At 42.7% G+C, this 27,785-nt stretch overlaps 2 protein-coding genes across 2 annotated transcripts in view; both read right to left on the bottom strand.

Annotated features, from left to right (window-relative positions):
- Nucleotides 1–3,464: 3,464 nt before the first annotated feature.
- Nucleotides 3,465–9,754, bottom strand: TBR1 (T-box brain transcription factor 1). Its single transcript, XM_008495256.1, has 6 exons — nt 8,982–9,754; nt 8,425–8,579; nt 7,980–8,101; nt 7,430–7,588; nt 6,508–6,569; nt 3,465–4,311 (listed from the first exon to the last, which is right to left on the bottom strand). The coding sequence occupies exons 1-6, from the start codon at nt 9,671–9,673 to the stop codon at nt 3,465–3,467; spliced, it is 2,037 nt and encodes a 678-aa protein (XP_008493478.1). The 5' UTR covers nt 9,674–9,754.
- Nucleotides 9,755–13,883: 4,129 nt separating this feature from the next.
- The window catches only part of PSMD14 (proteasome 26S subunit, non-ATPase 14), a 47,368-nt gene continuing 33,466 nt past the window's right edge, over nt 13,884–27,785 (bottom strand). Inside the window, exons 8-12 of the mRNA XM_030454508.1 lie at nt 22,580–22,687; nt 20,015–20,089; nt 17,814–17,939; nt 16,469–16,531; nt 13,884–14,314 (exon numbers count right to left, since the gene is read on the bottom strand). Of these exons, the coding sequence (XP_030310368.1) occupies nt 14,216–14,314; nt 16,469–16,531; nt 17,814–17,939; nt 20,015–20,089; nt 22,580–22,687 (471 nt within the window). The 3' untranslated portion in view covers nt 13,884–14,215. The remainder of the gene's footprint in view (nt 14,315–16,468; nt 16,532–17,813; nt 17,940–20,014; nt 20,090–22,579; nt 22,688–27,785) is intronic.

Genomic DNA, 27,785 nt, shown 5'->3' with positions numbered 1-27,785 from the left:
ACATATGTTTAGCAGATACACAAAGTGCACTTCTAATAATAATCTAAAAAATTGTAAGAGTAATAAAGTGACCTACCGATAGGAAACAGCCTTTTTTACGTCTGCAGCCCTTATGTCTTCCAGTCTCTCGCAGAAATAGTTATGGAATTATCCTGTCGAAATAGTTAAGGAATAACATTAACCACTCACGCACAAGGAAGGATTTTGTTCAGACCTGTCACACGTTACGTATTTATTCCAGACCAGCGGGATAACCCCCAGTAAATAAAACCCAGCAAAACCACTTCGGACGAGGGGTCTGCCCGATGCCTGCTGGCCGGTGCTCGGCGGGAGGCGGCGGGCTTCCCCGGGAGCTGCCCACCGGGCTCCCCTCCGGCCAACGCCGCGGTCCCTCGGTCCTGTCCCTTTGCCCTCTCGGGCGGGCAACGCGAGGGGATAGGCAGAAGCGGAGGGGCAGGAGGGCCGGCTTTACCTGGCCGGGAGAATTTCACTGTTCAGAACCTTGCTTCCCCGGGTACGGGCAGCCCTTGTCAGGGCGCCGGGACAGACCCTCACTGCGCCGCTGAGGAGGCAGCCGAGGACCCGGGCGCGCAGAGGCGCAGGCGACCAGGGAGGTGCCGCGGCCTCTGCCGCTCGGTGTCAGGCGGACGGCAAGGGGCGCGCACCCCCAGCCACCCCGGGTGCCCGCGCTCTCCGCAGGGCCCGGCCTCCCAACGCCCTCCCTGGGGTTCTGCCCCCCATGGTCTCGCTCCGGGCAGGGGCTTCCCTCCGTACGACGGCCGATGATGCCCCGCGGCAGCGCAACCCTCCCCCACCCCCCAACTCCACCGCCCCTGGGTTAACACCGTGAGCCCGAAGGCAACCGCGGAGAGGGTGCCGAATCCCGGCTGCCCTCCGAGGCCGCCGCCGTCACAGAACCGCGTCCCGCGCTCCCCTCCGCGCCCCCCCGGCCCCCCTGGCACGTGCCGCTGCAGGCGGCGGAGGAGTTGGGGGCGCAGGAGTCCTGTGCGGGTAGACCTGCACCCTGGGGGATGCGGGGCGGGAATGAAGGCTGAAGTTAGGTCAGAATGAAGGGTGAAGTTAGGCTGCTCAGATCCCTCCTGTCAATACCGCGACAGGACAAAATCCCCGTGGTGGCTCCGCACCCGCGCTTCCCCCGCCAAGGAATAAAAAACAAAACTGGACTTTTTACCCCAAGCACCTGCGCACCCCGACCCACGCGGGTGTCGGGGGAGGACGCATTCCCCAAAGCCTACAGATAGGTATTTTTTAAAGGCGGGGGGCGTGAGGGGGCAGGGCAGCATCACGAAAAGGTTGGCAGAGGGAGAGGAGGTGCCGCGGGAGAGGTAGCTTCTCTCTCTCTGCTCCGCTCCCGCGTCAGCCCGCGCAGCGGGGAGAGCTGCTCCTCCAAAAGGGCACCCGCCCCATACAGGCCCGGCCAGGCACCTCGCTGAACACCGTGGGGACTCCGCCAGCACAGCCCCCTCCCCGAGGGGATGAGACGAGGCTGAGGGTGGGCAGCACTGCGCCCCTCGCCGCTGCTCCACGAGCGAAGGCGGCCCCCCCACCACCGCCGGGCTACTATCTCCCGCCTGAAAAATGCTTCCAGTGTTTTTAAGCGCCAAACACAGGGATAATTATAAACCTCTCAACCTCGACGGGGTTTCATCTACAGTTTCTCGGGCTACAGACCTCCTCGCCTGGCCACGCTGTGTACACACTGGCACCTATGCTCTCGTCCCCCCCAAAAAACCCCGAAGCGGTGGGCGGGGGAAGCGGCGGTACTCGAGAAGCCCGAGAGCCGCGCGCGGCAGCACCTAATGCTGGTCCCTTGGTCCCACCAAAACCTGTACTTGAAAAATGGCGAAGTGTTTTCCAGTGCGACGTTAACGTTTTTCCAGGTTTATTTTACTTGTTATACACAGACGATACAAACGGGCGAACCCCGAAACATTTCTCAATGGAGCATGTACTGGTATAAATTATTCAGTTCCACGGACGTAACAGAACAAATATAAAAATCACAACATTCGATTTACAGAAGAGTCAAAAATATACACACGTTTATGACCCTGAATTTCAATTAGGAAATTTCCCCGTCGAGTGTAATCTAGACCAAATATTTATCCTGATGCATATTTCAGCTTGTAATTGTGTTGTTTGGTTTGGGGTTTTTTGTTTGGTTGGTTGGTTGTGTTTTTTGGTTGTTTTATTTTTCATATAAAAATGCATTAATTGTATAGATTTGCTACTCAAAATTCGAAGACTTACTATTCTGCTTTGCCGAGGGGGTAAGGGGAGTAGACCTGAAGGGATATTTATTAGTTCTTCTTCATTAGTACAATAGGAGATTCACAGGAATGACCGCTCTTAGTTTCGATGTGCATTGTATTCCCCAGGAAGTCAGATCTCTGATAGCTACTTTATGAAAAAGTCAATTCGAAAACTAAATGCAGTAAAATATACAACTCACAATTCATCTTCACTAGACTACACTATGGTTACCAACAACTCAGTCATCTATATTTTTTTTTTAGATTATTCATTACAAAGATTTACAGCAATACAAAGAAAGTGGGGAAAACTGCAAAGAAATCTGAAAAGTTTGTCAGCATATTTGGCACCTGCAGGGACCAGTAATGGATTTGGCACTTGGGGGCGGGAGGGGGGCAATACCATGAAAATAATAATGCTGCTGATGTCGAGCTACTCATTTTAAAGAAAAATACAGAGGCAGTTAATTTTGCTTTTGGAAGGCATCACGCTACTTTAATCGACTTTCCTGCGACACGTATTTCTGTTCTTCTGAAGGGAAAGCTCAGTTATTCCTTATCTGTGTTAGCCCAGGGCACAGCGTAATTATTTCATGCGAGGAATTGCAGAGAAAGTGAGAAACCCATTACTCGCTGCTACAGCTATGGACCACTCACTCTACGTTTCCAGAGGAATTTAGAAAAAGTGTTTACCTGGGGAGGGGTAGGAGGAAGAGGGAGCATAGGGGAAGGGGTAAAGAAATTTTAACAGGATCTAAGTCTTGTGACTTAACAGTGAGAAAAAAATCTAAACAAATAAGAAAGAAACAGAACCAAATAAAAGGAATTGTTTACAATAAACTAAATACTATGTACAGGCTTTTCACAGGCTCTTTTTTCCCAGTATTACTGTTAACCCCTAGTATCCATCCGTGGTAAAAGGAAGGAAGCGCTGTACGGTTTGAGAGAGTCTAAGCATCCTACTTATCAGTGGGTTTCGGAGCGGCGGTGTCCCCCGCACCCCCGGGGCACCGCCGGGCCGGGGAGCGGGCCGGGGGGGCGGTGGCAGCCGCGGCTCTGCCTCCCTGCCTGCCGGGCTGGGCTGGGCCGGGCCGGGCCAGGGGTACGGACGGGGCGACTAGGGGCATGGGTCAGTGCGCTAACGCGTAGGAGTTATTGTGCAAAAGGACGGCGGGGCCGGGCCGGCCGCGCCTAGCTGTGCGAGTAGAAGCCGTAGTAGCCGATGTCCTTGGCGCAGGTCTTTTCGCAGTCCCGCTGGGTGAGTACCTCGCTCTTGAGGGGCGAGGAGCTCTCAGACACCGGGGTGTCCGAAGGGGAGATCCGCCTCCTTTTGGCCTGCTCGTAAATCCCAGAATCGGTGGAGTCGATGGACTTAATGGACGACGGGGTCTCGATCCAGCTGGAGTCGGACAAATCTTTGGGCTTGGAGTCCTCGGCGCCTGGCAAGGGGGACCGCTCGGGGGGCAGGCTTTCCGCCTCCTCCCCGAGGTAGGGGTTGCCGGCAGCCATGCGCGCCGCCGCCGCCGCGCTGTTGGGCCAGCAGGAGAGCACGGAGCCCGATTTGCTGCAGTACTGCGGGGGACTGCGGGCCCCCCAGCCCGAGGGATCGGCGTAATAGCCCAGAGGCCGTCCGGCGCAGCCGGCTGCCTGCAGCGGCAGCGCCTTGACGCCAGCGGCCGCGTAGGAAAGCAGCGTGGCCGCGTTGCCGGCGAAGTCGGTGGCCGTGTCATAGGCGGAGGCAGCGAAGTCGAGGCGGTTGTTGGCGGGGGTGACGAACCAGCGCTGAGGCGAGGGGGCCCCCGGATCCTCGGCTTGCTGTGGGGAGAGCAGCCCGTTGGTGTGGGGCACGCTGCGGTCGGCGCCGGGCCCCGGGCCCGCTCCTGCCCCGGGGTGGAAGCGGGACTTGGCGTAGTTACTCACGAACTGGTCTTGGAGGAAGGAGCCGGCCATGGCGTAGCGGGCCCCAGGCACAATCTGCGAACGGGGCGAGTCGTTGGGGGAAGGCGTCAGCCTGTCCATGTCGCAGCCCGTGTAGATCCTGCCCAAGAGAAGGGGACAGAGCTGAGTATTGGCCGCAGTCCGGTCCTCTGTTGGACGCGACACCCGGGTGGCCTCAGCCCTCGGGGGAAGGAGAGGGAGGACAGTGGCCGCCCCAGCGCGCTTATTCCTTGCCCAGGAGCCTGCGCTCCCTCTCCAGGCACGGCCTTCGGCGCCAGTAGCGCTGAGGGCCTTAACGGGGGAGAAGACGGATGACGGGGAGACACGGAGAGCAAATCCTTCGGAACTGGTTGGCCATTCATAGGCAGGGTAGAGATCTCTCGATCTGGTCCGAGCCCGGCATCCCAACAGCTCGAAATCCTACGCGGTAACACATTGACCAGTCCCGCCATATGCGCAACAGGCAACCCGGTCATCTGCCGCCAACAGCCCGAATGGCAGACTACAGAATTCTATCGGCTGTTCAACACTTATTATTGGGAGTCACAGACGAACCATCAACATTTTACCGAGTTTAAATTAAGCTAATCTTTAAACACCTACTGTAGGAAATATAAAACCAGACTCATCCAGTGTTCCCTGCATGGCCTATATATAATTCTCCCATGCTGGGCTGCAATTTGCGATTATAAAAACTTTAATGGATGAATAACTACTATCTGTATTTAATTCAGGCTAAAACTGTGCTTTAATTAACCCTCCACGCCTCCTGGAATTTCTTATCCAAAATAAACTTGGCCCTTAAACAAATTCAACGTGCTAGACAACATTGAAGTTTTCCCCTCCCCCCGTCTCCTTTCAAGTGACGCCCTAGAAAGTTTTTTTCCTATTAAAAAGAGAAAAGCACTTGTGTCTGTAAGCGAAGGCCACGCACCCTTTCTAAAGGCCGCGCGTCTTTCCCGCAGAGCTTCCCGAAGGGTGGGCAGGCAAGGCTGCCGCCCTCTATGGTACCGGGGCCACCGTTCTCCTCTCGGCAGCGGCCCGGCTTCCCCGCCGCGACCTCCGCCCATGGGGAGAGCTGCCACACGACAAGCCACTCCACGAGGTGAGCTCCACGTGGAGCTCCACGTTCGGCCTCAGGCCCTCTCAGGGTTCGGTTTCGTTTCCACCGCGCTTCTGAAATGCCGCTGCTAGGGATGCCGAACCCCGGTCAGAGCTGAGGGAGGCTTAAGCTGCGCTGAAGTTAAGCGCGGGCTCAGGCGCTCCACGCTCCATGGGAGGCCACTCCCCAGCAGAATTAAAATATGTGAAAAGGAGGTTTCCTCTCTCAAATGCACATCCGGAGCTTACAGAGACTGGAGAGCTCCGAAGCTGCTCACGCCTACAGGGCGTGTGGGCCGCCCTGTGCCCGCCAGCCCCTGCTGGGACGGCCCAAGCTGGGCAAGGAGCGTCGCAGGGCCTGAACTCCGGGCCGGGACCGCGGCCGTCAGGGCCCACAGGGCTGACGAAGGCGTGGGGAAGCAAGTCAGGGGCTGATGCCGCTACCGCGGGACAGAACCCGGGGTGTCACCAGCAGCAGCTTCTGCAGGGATCATGGCCGGGTGGGTCAAACAGCGATGTCTGGGAACGGCCCGACGGGCAAAGGCAGCACGAGGACAAACTGCGATTAAAACTTTGGGGGCTTTAGCTCCACCCAGAAGGGGGTGAAATAAAAATACACACACACAAAACAAACAAACAAACAAACAAAAAAAACCCCCACAAAACAAACAAACAAACAAAAAAACCCCCCACAAACAACAACAACTCTCCCACCAGCCCAGAGAAGAACAAAACGAGACGAAGGAATTTAATTTCTCGCCGGATCCCGGCTATGGGATTATTCAGACCCTGCGGGCTGCTCAAGGACTGAGCCCGGGTTGCTGGTGTTCATTTTCAAGAGCCCTTGCTCACAAATGAAACGGGAACTTGGAAAAGGGCGCTAAGCTACGTGGCAGGAAGAAACAACAAAACCGCCAGAAGTGCCAAAGCAAGACGGGGGACCAGGCTAAGGTGCTGGCTGAGCAGTCCCCGAGCGCCTAGGTGGCCTCAGGCTGTGGGGAGCTCAGCCACAGGGACAGCCTCTCCGCTCCCGCCGCCCCATCAGGAAAGCCTGAGGGTCCTCCTTCCCCGGAGGGCTCTGGAAAAAACCGACATTACACCTTTCGGTGTGAAAATTAAGCCGCGTCCTAAAGCTTCCCCCAGCTGACACGTGCGTACAGCAGGCAGTATGGCAATAAAAATTCGGTTTACTTACGTGTCATAATTGTCTCGGAAGCCTTTTGCGAAAGGGTTGTGGTCTATTTTCAGCTGTGTGATCTAGGAAAAGAGAAGATCAGAGAGCACGTTGTGAAAGCTTGAAAATCTACCCTACTGCAGGCAACACATTTTTTAGAGGATCGAGCTTTAATCGATCAAGTTGCCTTTAAAAGGTACACAATAAAGCTTATCACAGGCTAATTTTAATATTTATTGTAAAAAGTACGATAAAATTTAATATTTAACCTCATACTTCGAGACGTGTCAGTATCCTTACCGCATGGGTACAAATATATTTAAATTCAGAAATGAGGCAAAACGTACGCAGAACCATAGCTATGAGTTCACATTTGCATCGAGCAACATAATTAAAGCAAGAATGTGGACTGAACATATGTCACTTGAAAAAGGGTGCACCAGTCTGTAGCAAAGCCAGACCACTCCAAAACGCAGCCAGGCATTAACGAGCTTTTAATTTGAGGAAGTTGCTCCGTCACCCCCGGTGCAATCAATGAGGTTGTTAATTGATCTTTGCAGACTTTAAGCTTAAGCTAACAGCTTAACAGCTAACTGAGCCGTTTCCGACTGGAAGATAAACGCCGAGATAAACGCCCAGCTCCCGGCAGAGCAGCTCCGCCGCCGGCAGGATTTCTGCCCAGCCTGGTGGGGAGGGCAGCGGGCGCCCGGCGAGGGGCTGCTGGGGCAAACGCGGAGTGTCACGGTTGGCTCCGGATGAGCTCAGGGCTTGGGGCTCGGGGCTCGCCAGTGTCAGTCAGGACAGAATGGCATAAAGGGGGAGATAGGGAACCCCATCTCCTGAAGACTCAGGAGAGGGGAGGCAGAGGCCGGGCTGGCCTCTGCGGGGTGCCCTGCAGAGAGCGCGGGCGATCACGAGCAGGATAAAGCGGGGAGCTCTTTACATCGGTGTTTTGGTAGGCGGTGACGGCTATGAATTGAGTCTCGGGGAAGGTGAAGGTCTGCACTCTGCCCGGCTGGTTGGTATCCTCCGTCCCGTCTTCGTTCACCTCCACCACATGCAAGCGGGGCTGGTACTTGTGGAGGGACTGCAAAACCACCATCTGTCAGGCAGAGGAAAAGGAAGGAAGGGGCCGCAGGAAGAGCAGGAAATTAGAGCGAGAAGGATCGAGAGAGCGATGCCCACGGGCGGCGAGGCGCGGGGTACCTCCCCAGGACCCCACCGCCTCCTCCCCGGGACCCCGCCACTTCCTCCCCGGGACGGCCGCCGGCTCACCCGGGCACACCGGGCAGCGGTGTCAGCCCGGGCAACGCGCTCGGATCGACGAAGCCCGTGGCAAAATAAATGGGAGGGCTTTTTCCTCACCACCACCCGTTTATTTTCACCTGCAGACACGGTCTAAAAAGAAAATACACATTCTTTCGGAATCGGCAGGATTCTGCCTAGAACAATAAAAATAAGTCTACTAGAGCATCTGCGTTTCACGCACTGACCTGCCCGTTGTTGTTTGATGCTCCTTTATTGTTTGTTAGTTTTAGTTTCCCAAAGGAGATTTCCTGGCGCATCCAGTGGGCTCCCGTGTTAGGGGAGTCGGGGTGCATGTATACCCGGTTTCCTAAGCAAAACAACAAAAAACAAGCACATCGCAGTTCCTGCGTATGCACCGGTTTTGTCACTGCAGCATCACCCCAGGTCGAAGGACCCCGTTAAACTTAGTAGTATTTTACTGCCGAAGCTCCATTTTAACTGAAAAGGACTAAAATGGCTTTTTCCAAATACCTTTTATTTTCTCCTCCACCCATTTTTATTTTTATTTTTTTAAAAAAACATCATTGGCCCATTCTCATTCAGAAGTCGCCAGAGCCAGTCGACAAAGGCTTTAATTAATCATTCTCACCTACATATGTGTCGGGAAAAGTGTTAATTGGAGGAACTTGCCTTGTACATTGGTGTCCGCCTTGCCGCAAGGAACCCATTTGCCTCCCTGAAATCTCCAATGGTTGGGATCCGCCAAAATTACATCCACAAAAATATTGTAGTGAGCCGTGGGGTCGAGGCCAGAAATATTAAAACTTAGGAAAGGGAACATGCGCCTATAAAGAAAAAAAAATTATAGGGAAAAAAAAAAAGACCGAAAGAAGGAAGGAAAGCAAGGCACCGGCAGCGACAGGCACACGCGGAGGAAGCAGCCCCCATGCTTTATCCTCACGGCTCCCGGTAGCAACTGGGAAATAAAAATCAAAAGAAACTCCTTCCCCGAAACATCGAGCTGTTTCATCGGGGAAGGGATGAGGACAGCGAGCGCGGGGACCGGCGGGGCGGCAGGGAGGGTTGCCCCGGAGGGGACTGGCACCGCGCAGGCGGCGACCGGTGGTCCAGGGGCCCCGGCGGCGGGCTGGCGTCTTCCCCGGGGCGGCGAAGGCTCCGGGTGTCTCCACCGGCAGAGCCCGGCGTCTCAGCCCCGACACCCGGCAAGGGTTCGCGCGGTGGCTTACCTCCCCTGCTTCGTGATGATCATCTCCGTCTGGTGCCGGTGAAATTTCAGCCAGAGTGGCCTGTTGCACAGGTAGACCTGAGCCTTGCCGGGAACTAGCCCCGGCTGAGTGGAGGAGAACTGGTAGAAAGGTGCTCCTTGATAGGAATGGCCATACTGCTGAGGGTAAGGGTAGCCCGCCGTGGGGTAGCCTTGTGGAGAAGAGTTGGACAGGAGGCTGTTATAAGCTCCGTTGGTGATCACAGGATGGTGAGCCATGTAGCGGCTGGGGCTGGCGATGGAGAAGGCTGGGTGAGCAGGTCCATGCTGGCTGGGGTAAGGGAACATGGTACTAGGAGCAGAGGCAGCAGACTGGGGCTGGCTGGACTGAGAGAGCAGATAGCGATCTGCAGCAGATCCATCGAAACTGTGACGAAGCTCGGAGACCCCGTCCAAGACGGGAGACAGTTTATTTCTCTGGACGTCCCCTGGTGTGTCCTTGGAGTCAGGAAAATTGTCTGTATCTGACTGATTCGTCATCCCCCTGGTAATTTTTTTCAAAGGTGAACTTCTCTCCAGGTTGTCAGTGGTCGAGATAATGGGATGATCATGCAAGGCAAGCTCAGATCCGCCTGCATGTGGGTAACTGCTGCTCACATTGAGAAATTTCTTGGAGAGCATGATAGAGGGAGAAAGACAATGCTCCAGCTGCATAGCTCTAGCACCACAGTAATAACCCTTCAGTCCCTGGATCTGAAAGGGCTCCTTAGTATCAGAAGCTAGACATCCTGGGACCCTCACTAGACAGAAAGCACTTCATCCACGAAATGCTTCCCAAACGTTTGATTTACTTTTTTTTTTTTTTTTTTTTTTTTTTTTTTTTTTTTTTTTTTTTTCTTCCCTGGAAGAAGAGATTGGCCAATTGACACTATGCAGCAATCAGGAAAGACTCACTTTTGATCTTGCTGCTTATGGAGAGGATGAAACGGCTTCTGCCATTGGTTAACCGCTGACAGTAATTTAATTAGATAGACATTAATTAGGATAATCACCTGGCTCCCGGTCGCGACGATCATGGCAAATTGAAGGAGATGATTTTATTGTGAGATGGAAGGAAAGGGAAGGGGGAAGGGAAGAGTGTGTTTGCTGTACGAGCTCATTATTATGTGACCTTTACTGTATTTTATTTTTTTTTTTACTACGGCTGGAAAATAAATCAAACCCCCTTCGATTCCCCAAATATTGCGCGGATGTTCAGGGAGGACACTGGGTTCTGGGGCTTCAGGGACCGGCTGCGAGGGGAGCAGGAATGGGCAGCCGCTGCCCTCGGCTCACCTGCGCCGTTTGCCTACCATTTCGGGGCGCGCAGCCCCTCTCCCCCAGCTCTCGTGAGCGATCCCTCCCCCCACCCCCCGGCGCAACGCCCCCACCCCTTCCCACCCGTGTCTGCTTCACAGGGGAAAATACAACTCTCCGTCCCTGCTGAGAGCGGTCGCGTATTGTCTCTGTTAAGTTCTGAAATAATCATAAGCCGCGCAGCCCAAGTGCCCTAATGTATTTGACGCGATGTTTATGGGTTCTTTAGTAAATAAATATTTTATCTGGGAGCCGTAATGCCAGAGATTATCAGCAAAACAGCGCAGAAGGCATCCATCTACCATCCGACTCTGGGTTTCTTTCCACAGGATGCCTGTTTTCGCTCTGTGACTCAGTCCCACGGGCAGCGTTAGGAGGGAGGAGATTTTTTGTTACAGATTCGTCATGAGCCGGTGCCTTGCCTGACGGTCCCGTGCTCGGGCAGCAGGCTGAGGGGGTAGCGAGGGACCCTGAGCAGCCGAGACTGTGGAGCCGCCGGCACCCCCTACCTGGGGCCTCTCTCCGCAAGAGGCGCGGGCCCAGCCAGGGCCCGGTCCCTATGCCCGACCAGGAGCGGTGGCTGAGCGCGGCACTGCGGGCGGCTCGCACAACTTCGGGGACGGGGCTGCGGCTGCCCGCCCCCCGTGGACCCCTCCTTTACGGGCTGGCAGGTCCTGCGGCGGGACCGTGGGGGCCTCGGGCTAATGGGAAGCAGGAGCCATCAAGGCGTGAAGATACACTTGAAGAGTTTTGGGGGCATGCTTTTCTCTCCCCCGCCCCCCCCTCCCCATCTCTGCCCAGCATCAGCCTTTATTTCTCTTCTTAGCCAAGCTTGCCTAAGAATTTTTTTAAGCACCTTTTTTTTTTGCGCATGGAGGAGCTCTTTTTTTCATTTCATTCGTGTTTTCCCCATAGCAGTTTGGACTTCAGGCATTTTGCAGATTCACATCTCTTTCCAGGTGACAGAAGCAGCTGGCTTCAGACTCCACTGTTAATGCAGGTTGGGTCATCACATAATAAACACAAGACCAGTGTATAATCATCTGAAGCTGAAAGTTTGGAAACTCAAATCCAGAGAAGACTAGAACTAGGATGATTTGTCATAATGTGTATTTCAATGCTCTCAAGTCCCATGGTCATTTAGTTTTTCTGTTGCTTAAACATGAGATTGTTTGGTTACTTGGGTGGCATAGAAGCCGTCAAACATACATTCTCTGTGAAGAAATTGTTCTAATAAAGTAATTTATGACAAAATCAACGAAAAAAAAGGCAAGCAGTTCACTGTTTTACTCACAGTTGGGTGGTACAGTGCATGCAATTTCCTCTACTACATCTTCTTTCAGTACGAAGAATATAGTTTTATTAATATCAGTTCTAACTAATGTTTCCAACAGTTGTCTCACCAGTGTGCTCACTCTTCCCTTTCTCTGCTTGAAACTGACAGAAAGGTAATAGAGACGGGTTGAAACGCAGATAAACCCTGGGAAACGCTGCCCTGAATTACGGAGCTACTATACCCATTTAGATGCGGATCTGCAATGAATTCAGTGGTACACTGCCAATCACACGGAAGTGCTAATATATGCCAAAAATCCTCAGTGCACAACTCCTAAAGTGGTATAATAGGGGGATATGCAATGGCAGGTGGTGTTACAAAATCGTCATAGAAAGAAGGAGAGAGGTTTGTTAATACAATATGCCTGTCCTTCGCGCTGACAGGTGACAAGGGGTCAAGCTGCTAATGAAGGTCTACTCCACTGAGGCTGGAGGCTCAGAAGGTGGCTACTTGAAAACCTCTTTCTTCGTCCAAGGCAGTATATGGGCTGCCGCTTTTCAGGCTAGCGCATGCACACATTCTTCCAAATCCTCTGTGTAGCTTCAAAGTACCGGACAAAAATGAGGAAAGATGCCCCAAAAAACAGCCTTTCGATTATTCATGAATCATCTTAGTAAATGGAAAATTATGCCTCCAAGTCAAATTGATGAGTGGATAAGAAGCAGGGGACCACACCACAAGCTCATACTACAGAAGATCTGCATTTCCAAGAGACTCCCTTTAGCAAGATGTACACTTGTCAAAATTAATGTAGAATACACAAGATTCACTGATTTGTCTCCCTGCTCACCCTGGCCTTTCATGCACATAATACACTGCAGCACTGTGAGAGCTCCTCTCCTGTTCCGCAGTGCCATGTTACCCACGACCTGCCAAACTCTGCCTCCCTCCCTCGTGGTGTTACACGTGCGTGTGGGAGTAGACAGCAGCAGGGATGCAGAGCCCTGCTGGCAGATGAGCCTCAGGGCAGGTTCCCTGATCAGCTCCTGCCCCATCTCACCCTGGGGTGCAGCAGTGTATGCACACATGGGACAAGGGGAAGGCCCAAGTACATCCTTCCTGGATGATACACAGGTTTTCAGTGCTAACTGCCAGAAAGCACTCCCATTTAACTGTACGCAGGCAAATGTGGTTTGGTATGTCTCCATTTTCCCAGTCTGATATTATGCTGCCTACTGTGGGGGCAGAGGGAAGGCCATAAGGAGGGCAGCTGCAAAAATCTGCATGTTTCCCTCTGAAGTAAATGCATGCTAAATATACTTTGAGAGAGAGTTATTCTAAAATAGTAAATTAAAAGGCTTAAATAATAAATCCCAAACAAAAGAAAAACCTTTGAATGATAATGAGTAAAGAAATAGGAAATTTACTGGGCACCAAGTGTAAAGTAAGAATTTTATGGACTATTTATGTACAATGCAGGTAAAAAGTCAAATTTTAAAAAAATCCTCTTCAACACAGAAACAGATATCTAATTTTAGATAGATTGCCTGACACAATTGTTGCCACTAAAAAAACCCAAAAAAATACTGTGCATTACACAGAAAGAGAACACTTCATCCCAAACAAAAGAATCAAACCAGCCAAAGTACCACCCAATTCTTAAAAAATCCAAACAAAATATCCCCCCACCAGCTTGCTGCCACCGGCCCAAAGTTGCTCCACACAGTTATTTGGATTTGTCTGCTCAAAACCAAGCAGCCAAACCACCTGCCTTCCTGTGTTTTCCTCTCTCATCAATGGAAAGAGTTTAAAATGTCATATTACAGTGGGACTCTTTCCATGTATTTATATGGACATCTCACGTAGTTTCTCTTTCACAGGAGTGAGGGTTCCTATAATCTAGAACAGCCTCTACCACTTTAATGCTTATTCTCAGGATACTGCTATTTATGACACTGCCTGTGAGTTGTGTGATTCAGTTACCAGCAAAACTGAATTAATTTTCTTAAGGTCAATTGTCTTCTGGGTATATTAGGGAGCAGGCAGAGGAATTTTCAGCATTTTGGTTCCTGTACAACCTCACAATTCAGCACTACTACAGATTTTATTTTAATTTTTTTTTAATCTCAGTGATTCTATCTGGTTATCAATGGAAACTAAATTTAGTCAGAGAATTTTTGCTATCCTAGCAATTAATAGCTCAGTAGACTTACACTGGGTAGAAATAAACCTTTATCAACACTTTTCCTACACTATTAATTCCTGCTGCCCACAAAAAAGGCCTTCCAGAACTTAAGACAGGTTTGTAAATGTATTTTTATTATGTTGCAGCAATGAAAATATATATATACTACTGATTTTCCCCCAAAATATTAAATGAAAATGCAATACATTTTTGCCCACATTGTGTTCTTGAATGCTTTGGAATCTGTAAAGACCCTGACATAAAGAAACTGAAGAAACTGCACAATTAAGAGACTGAAAGGTGTTATAGTGCTGCACTTACATTGCAAATGAAGTCAGATGTCTCTGTTTAATCAAATATAGCCTCAACAGTCTCTGTTTTGTGGGTATTAGAAACAATAAACAAATATACACAGAAAACATCACAAACAGTAAATTGGTTATTTAAATACAACTGTATCCAACATAGCTGCTAAACACTGGACAATGTTTGAGGTCATCAGCACATCCACATGCTCTTCTAAATGACGTTTGGGGTCCTGGAATACAAAGGATACCATGAGAGAAAAGACTGAAACACATCTCTGAAGGATTTAATTTACTTGAGGTCTATTTAAAATGACTGTGAATTAAGGAACACAGGCCAGTAATACTAGATTTTCCATTCTAACGAGGCCTAGCAAATGACTGTATTTCCATGAATAAGTTTTATTAGTCCATGCTAACACTCAGATAGATGGCAGATAGGTTTAGGAAGTAAATTTCTATCCAGCATCTGAAGAGTAGCCATGAGAGCTGTGAGTTCTAAGGACAACACACAGCGTGGAGAATTTACTATGCGTCTCACTATGGCAAATATTTTAATCTTAGTTCTGGTATATTACAATTTGTTTGAATATATTTGTACAAATGTGTATTTTAATGCTTGAAAGATTCAAGCTTAATCTAACGCAGCCTTTGAGGAGTTGTGGTGATTGCAAGAAAATCAGTATATTTATACCTGCAAAACTGAACAAACACACAACGCTGTGTTCAAATGTTCTGAAAAATAGAATGTTAAGCCTGAGCAGTGTTCTGAAAATACACATCCACACACACTATTACTCAATTGATGTGGGCTTTCGTGGGCATCTGCACAGAACAAGATTATTTCTAGTTCTAAACTATACTACTCCATGTCCTCAGTTTCAGAATTGAGATTAAGTAATTAATCTCCAAATACTGCAACATTATCAGGCAATTTAAAAAACACCTCCAAAGTATTGCAGTATTATTGTACCACTCATGCGTGTCCCTATTCAAATAGGGAAGGCAATCATGTGGGAATTTAAACTTTTTTTACGAGAACTATTGTCAGAATCTAATGAATCCATCTAAATTATCATAAAAGTGTACTAAAACATCTACAACAAACTGTCTTTCTCAACCCATTTTCAAAGATCATACAGTTCTCTAATATTTTATCTGTTCCTACCAAAATATGCAATCTAGTAACATAATATCCCTATTGTGATTATGTTTGTTTACAAAGCTTTTCATAGATGACGGGTAAAAATAAAATATTGGAAATTACTTAACTAAAGCATTTTATAATTAAATAAAAAGTTCTTTTTTAAATACCTGTATAAAAAAAGATATTTTTTTTTTCATGTTTGTGTGATGATTAAAAAAACTAGTGGAACACAATTTCTGTTTGAAATGGCATATAAACCTTAAAATACAATCCATCTTACATGTTTTATATATGTATTTATGTATGTGTAGGTGTGCATAAACTCCATTGTTCTGAATGCTGCAAAAATACATGAGTGACTGAACAATAGTGCAGATGTGTTGTGACATAGCTGCTAGAAGCTGACACATAAGAGCAATCCAGAATACTTTAGATTCTACTGCTACTAGCAATACAACAAATACTGGTCCTTTAAGGACATGCTGGATCTCTTAAAAACCATTTCTTGTTTTCATAGCCCTTTTTGAATTTGAACACAACCTCTTAAAAATTTGGTTTGCTCTCCTCTCCCTCACCAGAGCACATTTCCTCAACCTTTACCTGAAATCAAATGTAGAAACAGTTGTCAAGTCCTCTACACAGACATTACATCCTGACATCACAGAGGAGTAGAATAAATGGAGTAGGTGTTTTCAGTTTCGGCTGTGGTCCTAAAATGTTGTTCTTCAACAGCAATACAAAGCAATGCAGCTTACCTGCATATGTGTATGTTGGAGCTAAGCATGGACACTGTGTTTGCGAACTGAGGATAAGGGTGAACTGGTTCTTTAGCCAAGATAATGTATAGACAATGCTCTCACTTTTTTTTAGTTACTACCATTTTTACTATATTTTTTAAAGCCTCCACAGTTTTTGCCTTTCTTACACTGACTTTGATACCTTTATGCCTGTTCTTGGAAATAAGTTTAAAAAGAAAAAAGAAATAAACCCCACCAAATCTCAGAACTGCTCCTCAGTATGTTATAGAAATGCGTGTAAAATACAACTTGCAGATATTCTGCTGATTACCTACAGTCAAAAGCCTTGCTCCTTACATAAGTCTTCAATAAAAATAAATTATTTGGAGCACTGAGAATATCTTGCACATAGAACTAAAATCACCTATGCACATGTAAAGAAATTAATATTTAGAATGAACGAAGCATATCATTCCACCTCACTCTAATTCATCACACCTCACCTGCTTGCCAACATTTTTTATTGCCAGCTGTTCAGGTGTCATCTTATCTTCTTCTTCAACAGCCTGTGAAAGAAACACAGCAAAGGTCACTGTTTCAGATTTCATTTACTTTTTCCCCAAGCCACAAGATTCTGAAAATATAATTCTCTTTCTTAAAACAAAAACAACAAAAAGTAAACATTTCAGAAAGTCAAAAGAGAAGGTATTTAGCTTCTCAGCAGATGTAATTTTAATTACTAAGAGTTAGTGCAAAAGATCAAGTCAAATATTCATGAATGGCATTATTGTCAGATATTCACAGCAAAAATCTTAAATGATCAGTATCAATAGTTTAAGATACTTGAAGACAGTTAAACTACTAAAGGAGAAACAAAAATAACATTACCTACATGGTTGAACTACTAGAGGTTTGAGTTCAATAAATTTTTATATTGTTCAAAGTAAATTTTAATATAATGTTATAATGTTCTGTTGCCTTCGAACAGTGTCTTTATAAAGGAAATCCACTGGCTTAATTAGTGATTGTAACACTGAGTTTTGTTTTAAAGGACTTTAAAAAGTAAAAAAATAGCACTTGTCAAGAATGACTGACATGCTTACTACTCACAGAGTGCTTGCTGAGATCTTGTATTTATAAAAAATATTTCTATGTGTAAGTGCCAGTACTAAAACAGCACAAATAACTGTAATTCCTCTTTCTTACAACACCAGTAATAATTTCTTCACATAAAAGCACATTCCGTTGTGCTCAAGAATGTGTTCAAAATACTACCTACTGAAAAAATACTAATAACCTTTATTCTGCTATACTGGTCAAGTATTCCGTGACCAAAAAAAAAAAAAAAAAAAGAAAAAAGAAGAATACAATCAACTGCTTATTTTAATCTACAGGAATCTTACATTCTCTTCACAAAGTAGAAATACAAAGTTGATGTGTTTATTCACATTTCAAAGAAAAATGTGTAATTGAACACTTAGGTAGCTTAGAGCAAGAAGCAGCAAAGCCTGAAGAGCTAATAGGCAGCTTCAAATATAAATGATACATAGATGATTAATAAGAAATACAGCCTCCAGGAGGCCATTAAAGCCATGCTTGTGGCTAATTAACCAAATCCCAAGAAACTTTCCACTTGACTCAATCATAGAAATAATAAAAAAAACATCAAACTACCAAGGTCCAAAAGAGTTCCTGCAACAAATGTTTTTTTCTTACAAGTCCAGTCCTTCTGAATTCTAGTCAGTCTGTATAATGCTTGTGAAAATCATCTTCTTCCTTCTGGAATTAAGTAATAAATTCCTTCATAAAAAGATCTACAGTTATACTATCATTATGAGATATGAATACCTTGTTATAATTCTTAGCTAATTCTAACATCTCCTTCACAACTGTTTCATTGAGTTTGCAATGTTCACTGTAGTCCTGGAGTGTCAAACCTTCCATCCAACTCTTCTTATGCAAATTTAGCAACATCTGCAAAATAAAACCCCTTCAGAGTATTCATCATAAAATACATTCATAATATTATGAATATATCTTTTACAGAAAACAACGTTATAACAGTAAAAACATAACAAAAAAATTATCTTACCGTATTTAAATATAGGAAATAAAATGATCAGCTATTTGGTACAGCAGACAGTAGATTTTTGCATAAGTTTTTCAAGATGAAACTTCTTGAATCTTAAATATAAAACTGTGGTGTGGAAACTGGGGTCACATTTACAATAATATTTAGATTTTTATTTCGTAAATTTTAATTTTTGCTGTAGTTGGAGAATGCCTCTGACAAAGTTGAAAAATATTTTAATGCTTGCCTTAAATATATGAAGTAGTTCTTTAGGTTTCACTAATTATCCTGAATTGTATAGCAGGTGCCATAGTTGTGAAGAAGTGAACTTCAAGAGCAAACAAAGCATGATTTGTGTCTGTCTGTCCTACAAAGTAAACAGCCCTCAAAACTTCATGATAAACTGATAAGAGTTTTGATGGTGCTAAATGGGGGGACTGTTAGAAATACCTGGAATGCTTTTACTGACTACATTCTTGAAAGAGTGAAAGAATAGCAACAAAGGCAATGTCCTGATTTTGATGATTAAAGAAAGTGTATTTTTGTGTATTTTTTGTATCCTTGAGGACTGTAGAGTGGACTCTCTCAGCAGAAGTTTCAGCTTGCCTTCAGTTTGTGAACATTTACTATAGACATCCTCGAGAACCCGTAATTACCTGTATATTGCTATAATCTGAAAAAAATACCTTACAGCTTCCAAAGAAACCTGGCTTTGGAACATATGAACTAAGTAGAAAATCTGTGTCATAATTTGTATTAGCAAGATCTCAGTTTCTGACAGAAGGAGTTGTAGGCAAACTGGACATATGGACAGCTTAGCTAGGCTCTCTGGATTTTAAAATTATGGTTTGGTGTGATAGGCTCCTTATCAAAATACATGAAGCATGTACTCTTACTACAGATGGAGATAACAGATCACCACCACCACGAGGAGGGGGCTGAGATATGTATGAACCTTCCTTGTGAAAGATGTGTAGATAGCTGCTGCCTCACAGGCTGAAGTTTCCCTACTTGGTCAAGATTATTTTCCTACTTGAAAAGGTAGTAACTTACACATGTAAAGCCATTAAAGAAAATACACACTTGGAGATTCAGAAAATACCGGACTGGAAACATTGATGCATTTAGAGCGATGACCTCTGGAAGCTTCACTGACATCTCCTGAGAGCTCTGTTTCTGTTGAATCAAATTACTGTTTCCAGTAACAGTGAGGTCTTGAAAGTCTGATATCATTCTAAAATGGCTTATACATTTCACAGATCCTCTTGACTTCCTGATTTCTGTGTACATTCTTCCACTATTCAATATTGGGGTTCTAGCCCTTGAAAAGTCAAAATTAAGTGAGGAAACTATACTGACCATTCTAACCATCATCGTAAATATTCATGCAACTCTGACATCAATTTAATACCCTAACAAGGCCATGAACATATATAGGCAAACTGAGAACAGAATCTGTAAATCCAGGACACCACTACTTCCTGATATTTAGGGAAGTCTTGGGGAGCTGCATTCATATGAATGGGAAGCACCTTCTGTCAAATTATTATAGTCAATAAAAAAACTTGACATTCCTTGGTTATACAACTCAATTTTGGAAAATGGAAAACAGCCTTTTAGTTTCAGGAATTCTAGCCTGTGAAAACCTAAGGCAGCTAGTATGTGTGTTTCAACTTAATCACTGAAAACTTGAAACTTTTCAAAAACCTGTTAAGCACAGAGAACAGCATGAGAACTTTCCATAAAACTTGTGGACAAAAATGTTGTCAAACTACTTATATGAATATTAGAGTGTGGCTTTGGCAGGTTTCATCATCATTATTACATATTTAAGTGTTTTTAGGAATAGAGGACACCTACTCTAGGAAAGTTAAAACAACCACTGAAAGTATCAGCAGTTGAAATCATAGTATTGCCACAAATCTTAAGTAGTTTGTACAGTATTTATTGTCCTCTGAATAAAAGCTAAAATAAATACCTTCTGTTCTAGTTCATTCTTCCTGTAGTTGATGGTGATAGAATAGTAATGTCTGTTTAGTCCATGAATTAGTGCCTGTAAAAACCCAGAGAAAAGTTTGCATAAAAATCACCCACCACTGAAATGAAGAAATATTAGAAGGGAGAAGTTAATTTAAATACAGCCATCCTCAACCATCACTTAAATAAAAGAAAAATCACAAATAAACAAATACAGAGACTATAACTAGGTATCAAGTAAATATAGTATTACTTTTTATCTTTCAGTATTTGTTACCTGCCTGTTACACTTTATTTCTAAACTACAGGTTTTTTCACAGTAACAACTTTCCTGGGGAAACTGGTAACTGCAAACATTTGACCAATACATATCTACAAACCTATTTCTCTCAAATCCCTCCCCTCTCCTCACTTCTAATAAAATGAGACTGCGATACAAACAAAATAATTTTGTCTATTTTTTCTTTTTTAACTTTAAATGAAGAAAGATTTTCTCATCATAATTATACCCCTTGAAAATTTGTCCTTAAATGTGTACATCACAATCCGATTGACTGAAATTAGGTTAGGTGACACCTACATGCATGTATTCTCTATTTTGCTCATGCGGCATTACATAATTTTTCTTTGACTTTCACAATTAGAATAAGTGGGATTAATATTCAGGGGTATGTGGGGTTAAGAAAATTCTACAATAAATCCTCATCACAACTAAAACTTGAATTTGAAAAAGTTTCAAATAAAATTTTATATATGAAGTATACATTTAGAAATGAAATATGATTAAACATCCATGAAATAAGCAGAATTAGTGTTAAATATTTGTTTCATTCATTCCACCTATTTATGTTTAAATATATTCTTTAGAACTCTACAGACTTAATGTGCATTTGTATCTTACAAGATATCTCCAAAATTACCTGTATGAATGCTGAAAATTTTCTCACATACATTTAAAAGAGATTTCTTCTGCAAGCACATATACAAAGATACACAACTACTGGAATGGTTACATTTACGAGAACAAGCAATTACGTATAGTCATTACTTCTGCCACTTATCAGTCTAATAGTAAAATACAGATTCTTATGGTTGAAACCCTTAGCAATAAGTAGTCTTCACTGCTATTTTCACTGCATACAATTGCTCCACTTCAAACCTAAACAGTGATTATAGTTTAGTCACTGCAACAGATTAGATTAAAATCCATAAAATAATGTAAAGCAAGGATTGCTCTTCAAGTGTTTTATTTCAAATGGAAACTATCATTCCAACAACCCTTATAAATTATATGCACAAAGAGCAAGTAAAAAAAGCTGTTGATAAGGGAACACAAGAAAATACACCATAAAAGGAATCAAGTCACATACTCTTCCTATTCCTGAGATTAAGGGATATGTTAAAATCCCAGCTTCTAGACCAGCTGAAATCAACTGGGTCAAAATTTTACTCAATCTTAGAATAAAAGCAAAACAACACTGAAAGACCCCTTGCAGTTTTAGGAAGAGAATATAATTTTAAACTATGATTTTTAGCTTAATAGTGACATCTGCAACGGCTGACTGCCAGCCTGCAAAACACCAAAACAAACAAAAAATACCCACTCTAACAGCAGAAACCCAAAACTCCCATGGCTAAAATATGCCATGCTGTAGTGACAGTGATCTTAAAACAATCAAACTGAACAATACTATAGGGGTTTACATGGGAGGTCACTACACATGGTCCTGAAAAGACCTGAAATATGCAAGTGTGGGCTTGCCTATATCCAATCAAGACTATTTGCTGCTTACTTCATAGTCATTTTAGTATCCACTTTTCACAAATTCAAAAATAAAAAAGTTAAACACTACAACCCTTCTGAAGCAGACTCTCTTTGTCTTTTTTTGTGTTTGTATTTTTATAAATAGTAAAGAGTTTCAATGAATTAGTAATAAAACCAACTAATGTTTTGAAAGACAGAGGTATGGTGATCCAGTAAACGCCCAAAGGATGGCTCTTTTTCAGCAGAACTTTAGCCTTTTTTTCAGTTCTACTGTGACTAGTGTATGGTCTTTTTCTTGGAGGTTTATCTAGCAAATATTACTTTTAATGTTCAAGTAACAGACCAGAAGAGCATAGGCTTCATGGTTGCCATACTACTCCACCATTTTTTTCATCACATTACCACATTACACAAAAATCAGATATTATTTAATGCATAAAAGCCGAGATGTTAATAAGCAGCAGTTTTTAAATTACAGTACTGAAAACAGTGCCTATCTTGCATCACGAAATATGACACCAATTGCCACTTTTAAAAGTTTGCATTTCCATAAATCTGTACCTTAGCCTTTGCAGTACATGCTTATATATGCAGTCACACTTACGTAGCTAATTTAGGGCTAAATTTTAAACCCTTTGAATATATTGAATTGAATTGATGAATCACAAAATATAAATGCCTGCATACAGAAAAATGCTATAGAAAACAATAAATAATTTATAGCTAATTGCTTTTAGGTAAGTTTCCCCAAAATTGCTGAATAAATCTTTTAATTTACAGGACCATCAACACTGGATTTACCTGGATAGATGGCTTGTTTAAGTGACCCAGATTTGAAGTTGTTTGTCTTGGTTCATGTCCCAAGACCATCATATTAGCATTGATCAATCTGAAGGCATCAATAACAACCTGTAAAAACAAGATGTCAAGTCAATTCTTTTTAGAAAATGCAACTAATAGTGCCAAGCAACAGTGGACAAGGCACAATCAACTCTCATCTGTTTTTGGCCTTTATCCAGAAAATCATTTAATTATAATATTAATAAAAAAGAGCCTCCTGCTGGCTATGCTATCAGCACACTATACTACATTGTATTGTAAGGTGACACCAATTATTATCTTTTCCATGGAGCTGTAATTTTATATACATGATATCATTATATAATATTGAATTTTTATGTACACTTACTCTAAGCTTCAAAAGCATGCATATGTTTGTCACCTAAATCTTACCCAATCAAAATGAATGACAGAGAGAGACTAAAACTGAAAGTGAGCACAAGCTAAGGGACTGAATCTAAAACCCAGTCCTGTCACATCAATTATACTACCACAATACTTGAAATGACAACAAAATTATAGCCAGCAAGGAACTTGCCCCACGTATTCCCTTCTAGTCAGATGCTTTTTGCTTCTTGTGACTACAAAAGGGTTTATAAAGCATCTGATGGATTAAAAAGTCCTTGTCAGTGTCATGCTCAGGAGTAAAAAATAGAGTAAAAGAAAATCAAGGTCATTTATGATTTAAAGGTACACGGTAAATAGTATTCAGTGCCATTTCATTGAAAATAAAGCTATTACAGATTTTTATTCTGTCCTGTGCTGAATTTGTCTAAGAAAATCTTTGGAAACAGGGAAACAGCCCCATACAATAAAACTCAGACCCCTAGCCAATGACTACGTGACGTGAAAACAGAACTGAGAACATACTAACTATACATTCAGATCCACTCTTATGGGGTACTTGCCATTACAGATTTGTAATTTCTTGTTCAGGCCCCAGTCTTTTAGCTAGACCAGTGAACGCACAGCCTTGTATGTGCACAGAAATAGCACCAGGCTTACTTTGTAGGCAACTTGTCTGCATGTTTGAAGAGTTACTCTAGCTCCTTAGACCAAATAGTTTAAATCTCCTTTTAACATAATTTTTACAATAATTTTTATTTCCTTCCTCTGCATACTATAGGCTGGACAACAACAGATTATATAACTAGTTTAGTATTTTGAGGTATTAGACCCAAACCAAACTTATATTGAACAAACTTGAAATGAATGACTGTCACTGAAAGTGCAGAAAAAGCAAGATAGAGTTTCCCACCTTGTAGCATTTTCCTCTTAACTTACACAAATACTAGTAACTAAATACACATTCAATTTATCAGGAGCGTAACATAAATACTGAGGTCATCCATGTGGAAGTAAAATTAATTGACAGGCATTTATAAAAAACCAAACCAAAACAAGGGTAAACTAAAGAAGCCTAGTAACTTATCACCTCTTGTATTTACTTTTGAGAGACAGCTATTTCAGTTATGTTTAGTGACTCAGTGCCACTAAGGGCTATTGCTTGGACTCTCAGCTGACAGGCCAGATGCATCTCTGTATGTCATGTCTTAAAACTGCATGCAGAAAATGTGAAAAAAAAATCTTCTTTATTAAAAATGTTAGGTTGTGGCCCAATTAAAGTGAGTTAACAGTGACAACTTTTTTTTCTGAGCAATAATTAAACCAAAACAAAATTCAGACTTAATATGCAGCAGAAACATGCCATTCTGATACTCCGTGCTACAAAAAAGGAATTACATTTAATAAAACTTAATTGTCAAAAAGATCTGAAAGTGTTTCTCTGTATCTATACATCCTTTATTGTAGCACTCAAAATAATTGTAGTTTTTCCTTTTTTATCACTATCAGACTTTTCTATACCTCAAAACAATTATGACAAGCTTCTGTGTATATTTTTCTGTGTTCCATTTCACCAAATGCTCTAATTTATGAACACCTGGAAATGCTAAATTGTAACAAACAAGCAATATAGCTTAAAAAGTCAAGCAAAGCAAAAAAATTCCCCCTTACAGGTTCTCTAGAGACTAGCTACATAAAGGAACAAAATCACCAAAAAAAAACCCCAAAACCAAAACCCAAGCAAGTAAAAATCTGCCCTGAGGAGCAAGAAATATGCAGTATACTATTGTCATGGGGAGCTGCTCTGTAACTAATGACTTGATTTGAATTAACTGAGAACTTCACTAGACAATGTTGAGCTTATCCAAGAATGGATGGCATTTTCCAGCATGGATTTGTTTTGGGACTTGAGTTATGTAAAATAAACACAAAACCAAAAAATACTGATTAAACTTGGCTTTGATAATCAATTCAACATCTCAGTTCATGTTCTCCAGGTTATGTTTGGATAAATTTCACATTAAATTACATGAGAACTAGCAGCTAAAATATTTGTGAGTGATACTGAATATTACTCTAGCATTTCTTCACCAGAAGTAATTTTTGTTACATTTCATGTACTACTTGCATGGGAAAGAACTGCCCACTCTACCTATTCTCCTGAAGGAATGAAATGCAAGTATTTCCAAATAGGAAAAATCTAACAGAACATGGTACAAAATATTAAAATCACAAATATTAAGGCTTAAAAAGGGAAAAGTGTAATTTCTACAATCTCAGATGAGTAGAAAAAGTATGTGTATAAATGTTTTTCTCATCTCAGTTGCACTGCAACGACCAATGGAACTAAACACTTTAACTACACTAAGATTAAAGGAATTTGCTGCTATCACTATAGCAACCATCTTAAAGAAACTAACATGCTCAACAACCCGAAGGCTAAATTTAGACCTAATACGCAATAAACACATAAATACAACAATAAATCCTATATACTCATTTCCATGAAATGTAATGGCTTTTTTCACAGTGAGCACAGATCAGTCACTCTTTTGCAGGATTACGTGAAAATAAATAGACTCATTAATGTCCAGTGTACTAATGAGCAATAGGTGAAGTAGGTGTTAATTATGCCACAGTAAGATTCAAGTAAAAAGCCCTGGTGAGAACTTGGAGGTGTGTACAAGATGAAGCCTCCACTCCACATTTGTGTATTTTGAAGTACAGCATGATGCAATCAGATGGCAGCAAGATGGTCACCCCGTATTCAACAATGTAAACTTTATACACAGTATTTTGAACAAAGAACCTCAACAGATTAATTAAGAGCAACACAAAACCCTCTCAATTACTTATATTTGTGTTGTAAGAAGTCAGAATTTCTCATCCAAAAACATTAAGCTTTCATTGTACTAATGCAACAACCTAATGTGCACTGATTTAGAAAAACCTACAGCTTCCAAGCTTCATTCTAAATTCCCCTTCTGTAAAGACACTAAAAGTTAAACAAAAGTCTGTCATTGGGATATTTGCAAGAAATAGAAAGGTGGATTTTTTAATAAAATGCAATTCCATAGTGTAACTCTTTCACCACTCTGACCATATAAATTTTTCATAGTACAAGTGCCTTCAGACTTTTCAGAGGTCACTTCAACAGCAGACAGCTTATAACAAAACCATTAGCAGTTTGGCTAGCTTAAGGAAACCTCTTACTTTCCTTTTTTGTTTATTATCACTGCATGAATCTGCAGCATATGAGAGTTTATAATTTTTCAGGCTTGTTAAATTCATGTTAAAGGTCTGTTTTCTTGTTGAATAAATTTTGTTCATATAATGCTGCCTATTTCAAATACTGAGTCTTTAATAGCACCTTTGGTCTATGCGCAACTCACAGATCAAAACAGAGGACTAAAATAGGGGTTGATGATGCTATTTACATGTGTGATTCCTGCTGTCTTCTTGTTAGTAGCTTTAATATAATAGAAGACCTTGTCTGTTTTGTAATTAACACATCTTTACTGGAGAGATATTTGGAAGTGATTGCTGTGAATATACTGGTTAGTAAAATAAACACAATCACACACCACTTTCTGTTATCAGACAAATTTGTGAATTGTACACATTATACTCCAGATCAACAAACTGTGATATAACAGCCAAGTAGAAGACACATTTATATAACCCTTTATTTTTCTGAAAATATGTATTCAATCTGACCTTGCAAATATAATTAGCTTGTGGGATGTGTGGATTTCAGTACCATGGATGCTTTACTAATTGCAGCTCTTGGAAATAGATACTAAATATTTGGAAGCTGCCAATACAAAATAAAAACTGCATCTTTTTGTACATCTGTCTTAGCTTAAAAAAGCATAATAATCTAAAAAACAATAACTATACAGCATTTTTAAAGCATTTTCTCCAGGGTCAACAACCCACAGTAGAGCCTGCCTGTATTTTTAGAAACAAAATATATAATTATCTTCAGTGTACTTAAGACATTTGAGGATAGTTGTAATTAATCTTCATCATAGTTACTCACAATCTAAGACAAGTGCTGGACTCCTCAGTTGCAAATTAGATAAAAATCTGGTATTTTATATTCTGCATACAGTTTTTAAATAATAGCTTGATTAAAATTTAGGATGCTCAGTTGTCAGACTTATTTTAGCTTCTACTGAGAAGCCATATATACATTACCATTTTCTTTCTAAAATAGTCTTCACACTTCTGTGGGGTATTATTAAAAAAATAAGAATTTCAAGAGTACACTTGATCCTATTAAATCCCTCCAATATCAAATCTACAAAAAATAAATAAAAGAATGTCTTATTTTGCAAGACTCATTATATTTCAATAGTAATGTTCTGTTAGAAGCCAGCCTTTTTTGTTTACATTAATTTCTAACATCAATATTTTTTCCAGTGAAGAATCTATGACATATGGTGACTATCTTAAACAATACATTGCTATTGGAATTCCAAGGACACAATGTATTTTTAAAGTCATATGTTTATGAACAAGCATACCAGTGCTTAAAAGCAGCTCTGTGAAGGATAAAATGTGGTTATACCAGGTGTGGAAAAGAAGTAATGTCCCATCTAAAACATCTTTTATCACCTGCAACTGACCTGTTATCAACTGCTTAGTTTGTTACTATATTCTTTAAAAATGAAATGGAACATGTGACCTGAGAAGTACAGTTTGGGTTTATGACCATTTCGTTATTTATGCTGCCATGCACTGTTAGACAACTACAAGTGAAGAACATCTTCTGTCCCCTCTAAGCCCACAACATAAAAAATTCAAAGAAATCTTACTT

This window comes from Calypte anna, chromosome 7 (assembly GCF_003957555.1).
Source record: "Calypte anna isolate BGI_N300 chromosome 7, bCalAnn1_v1.p, whole genome shotgun sequence".
Classification (NCBI taxonomy): domain Eukaryota; kingdom Metazoa; phylum Chordata; class Aves; order Apodiformes; family Trochilidae; genus Calypte; species Calypte anna.
This window is presented reverse-complemented; position numbering and strand designations above follow the sequence as displayed.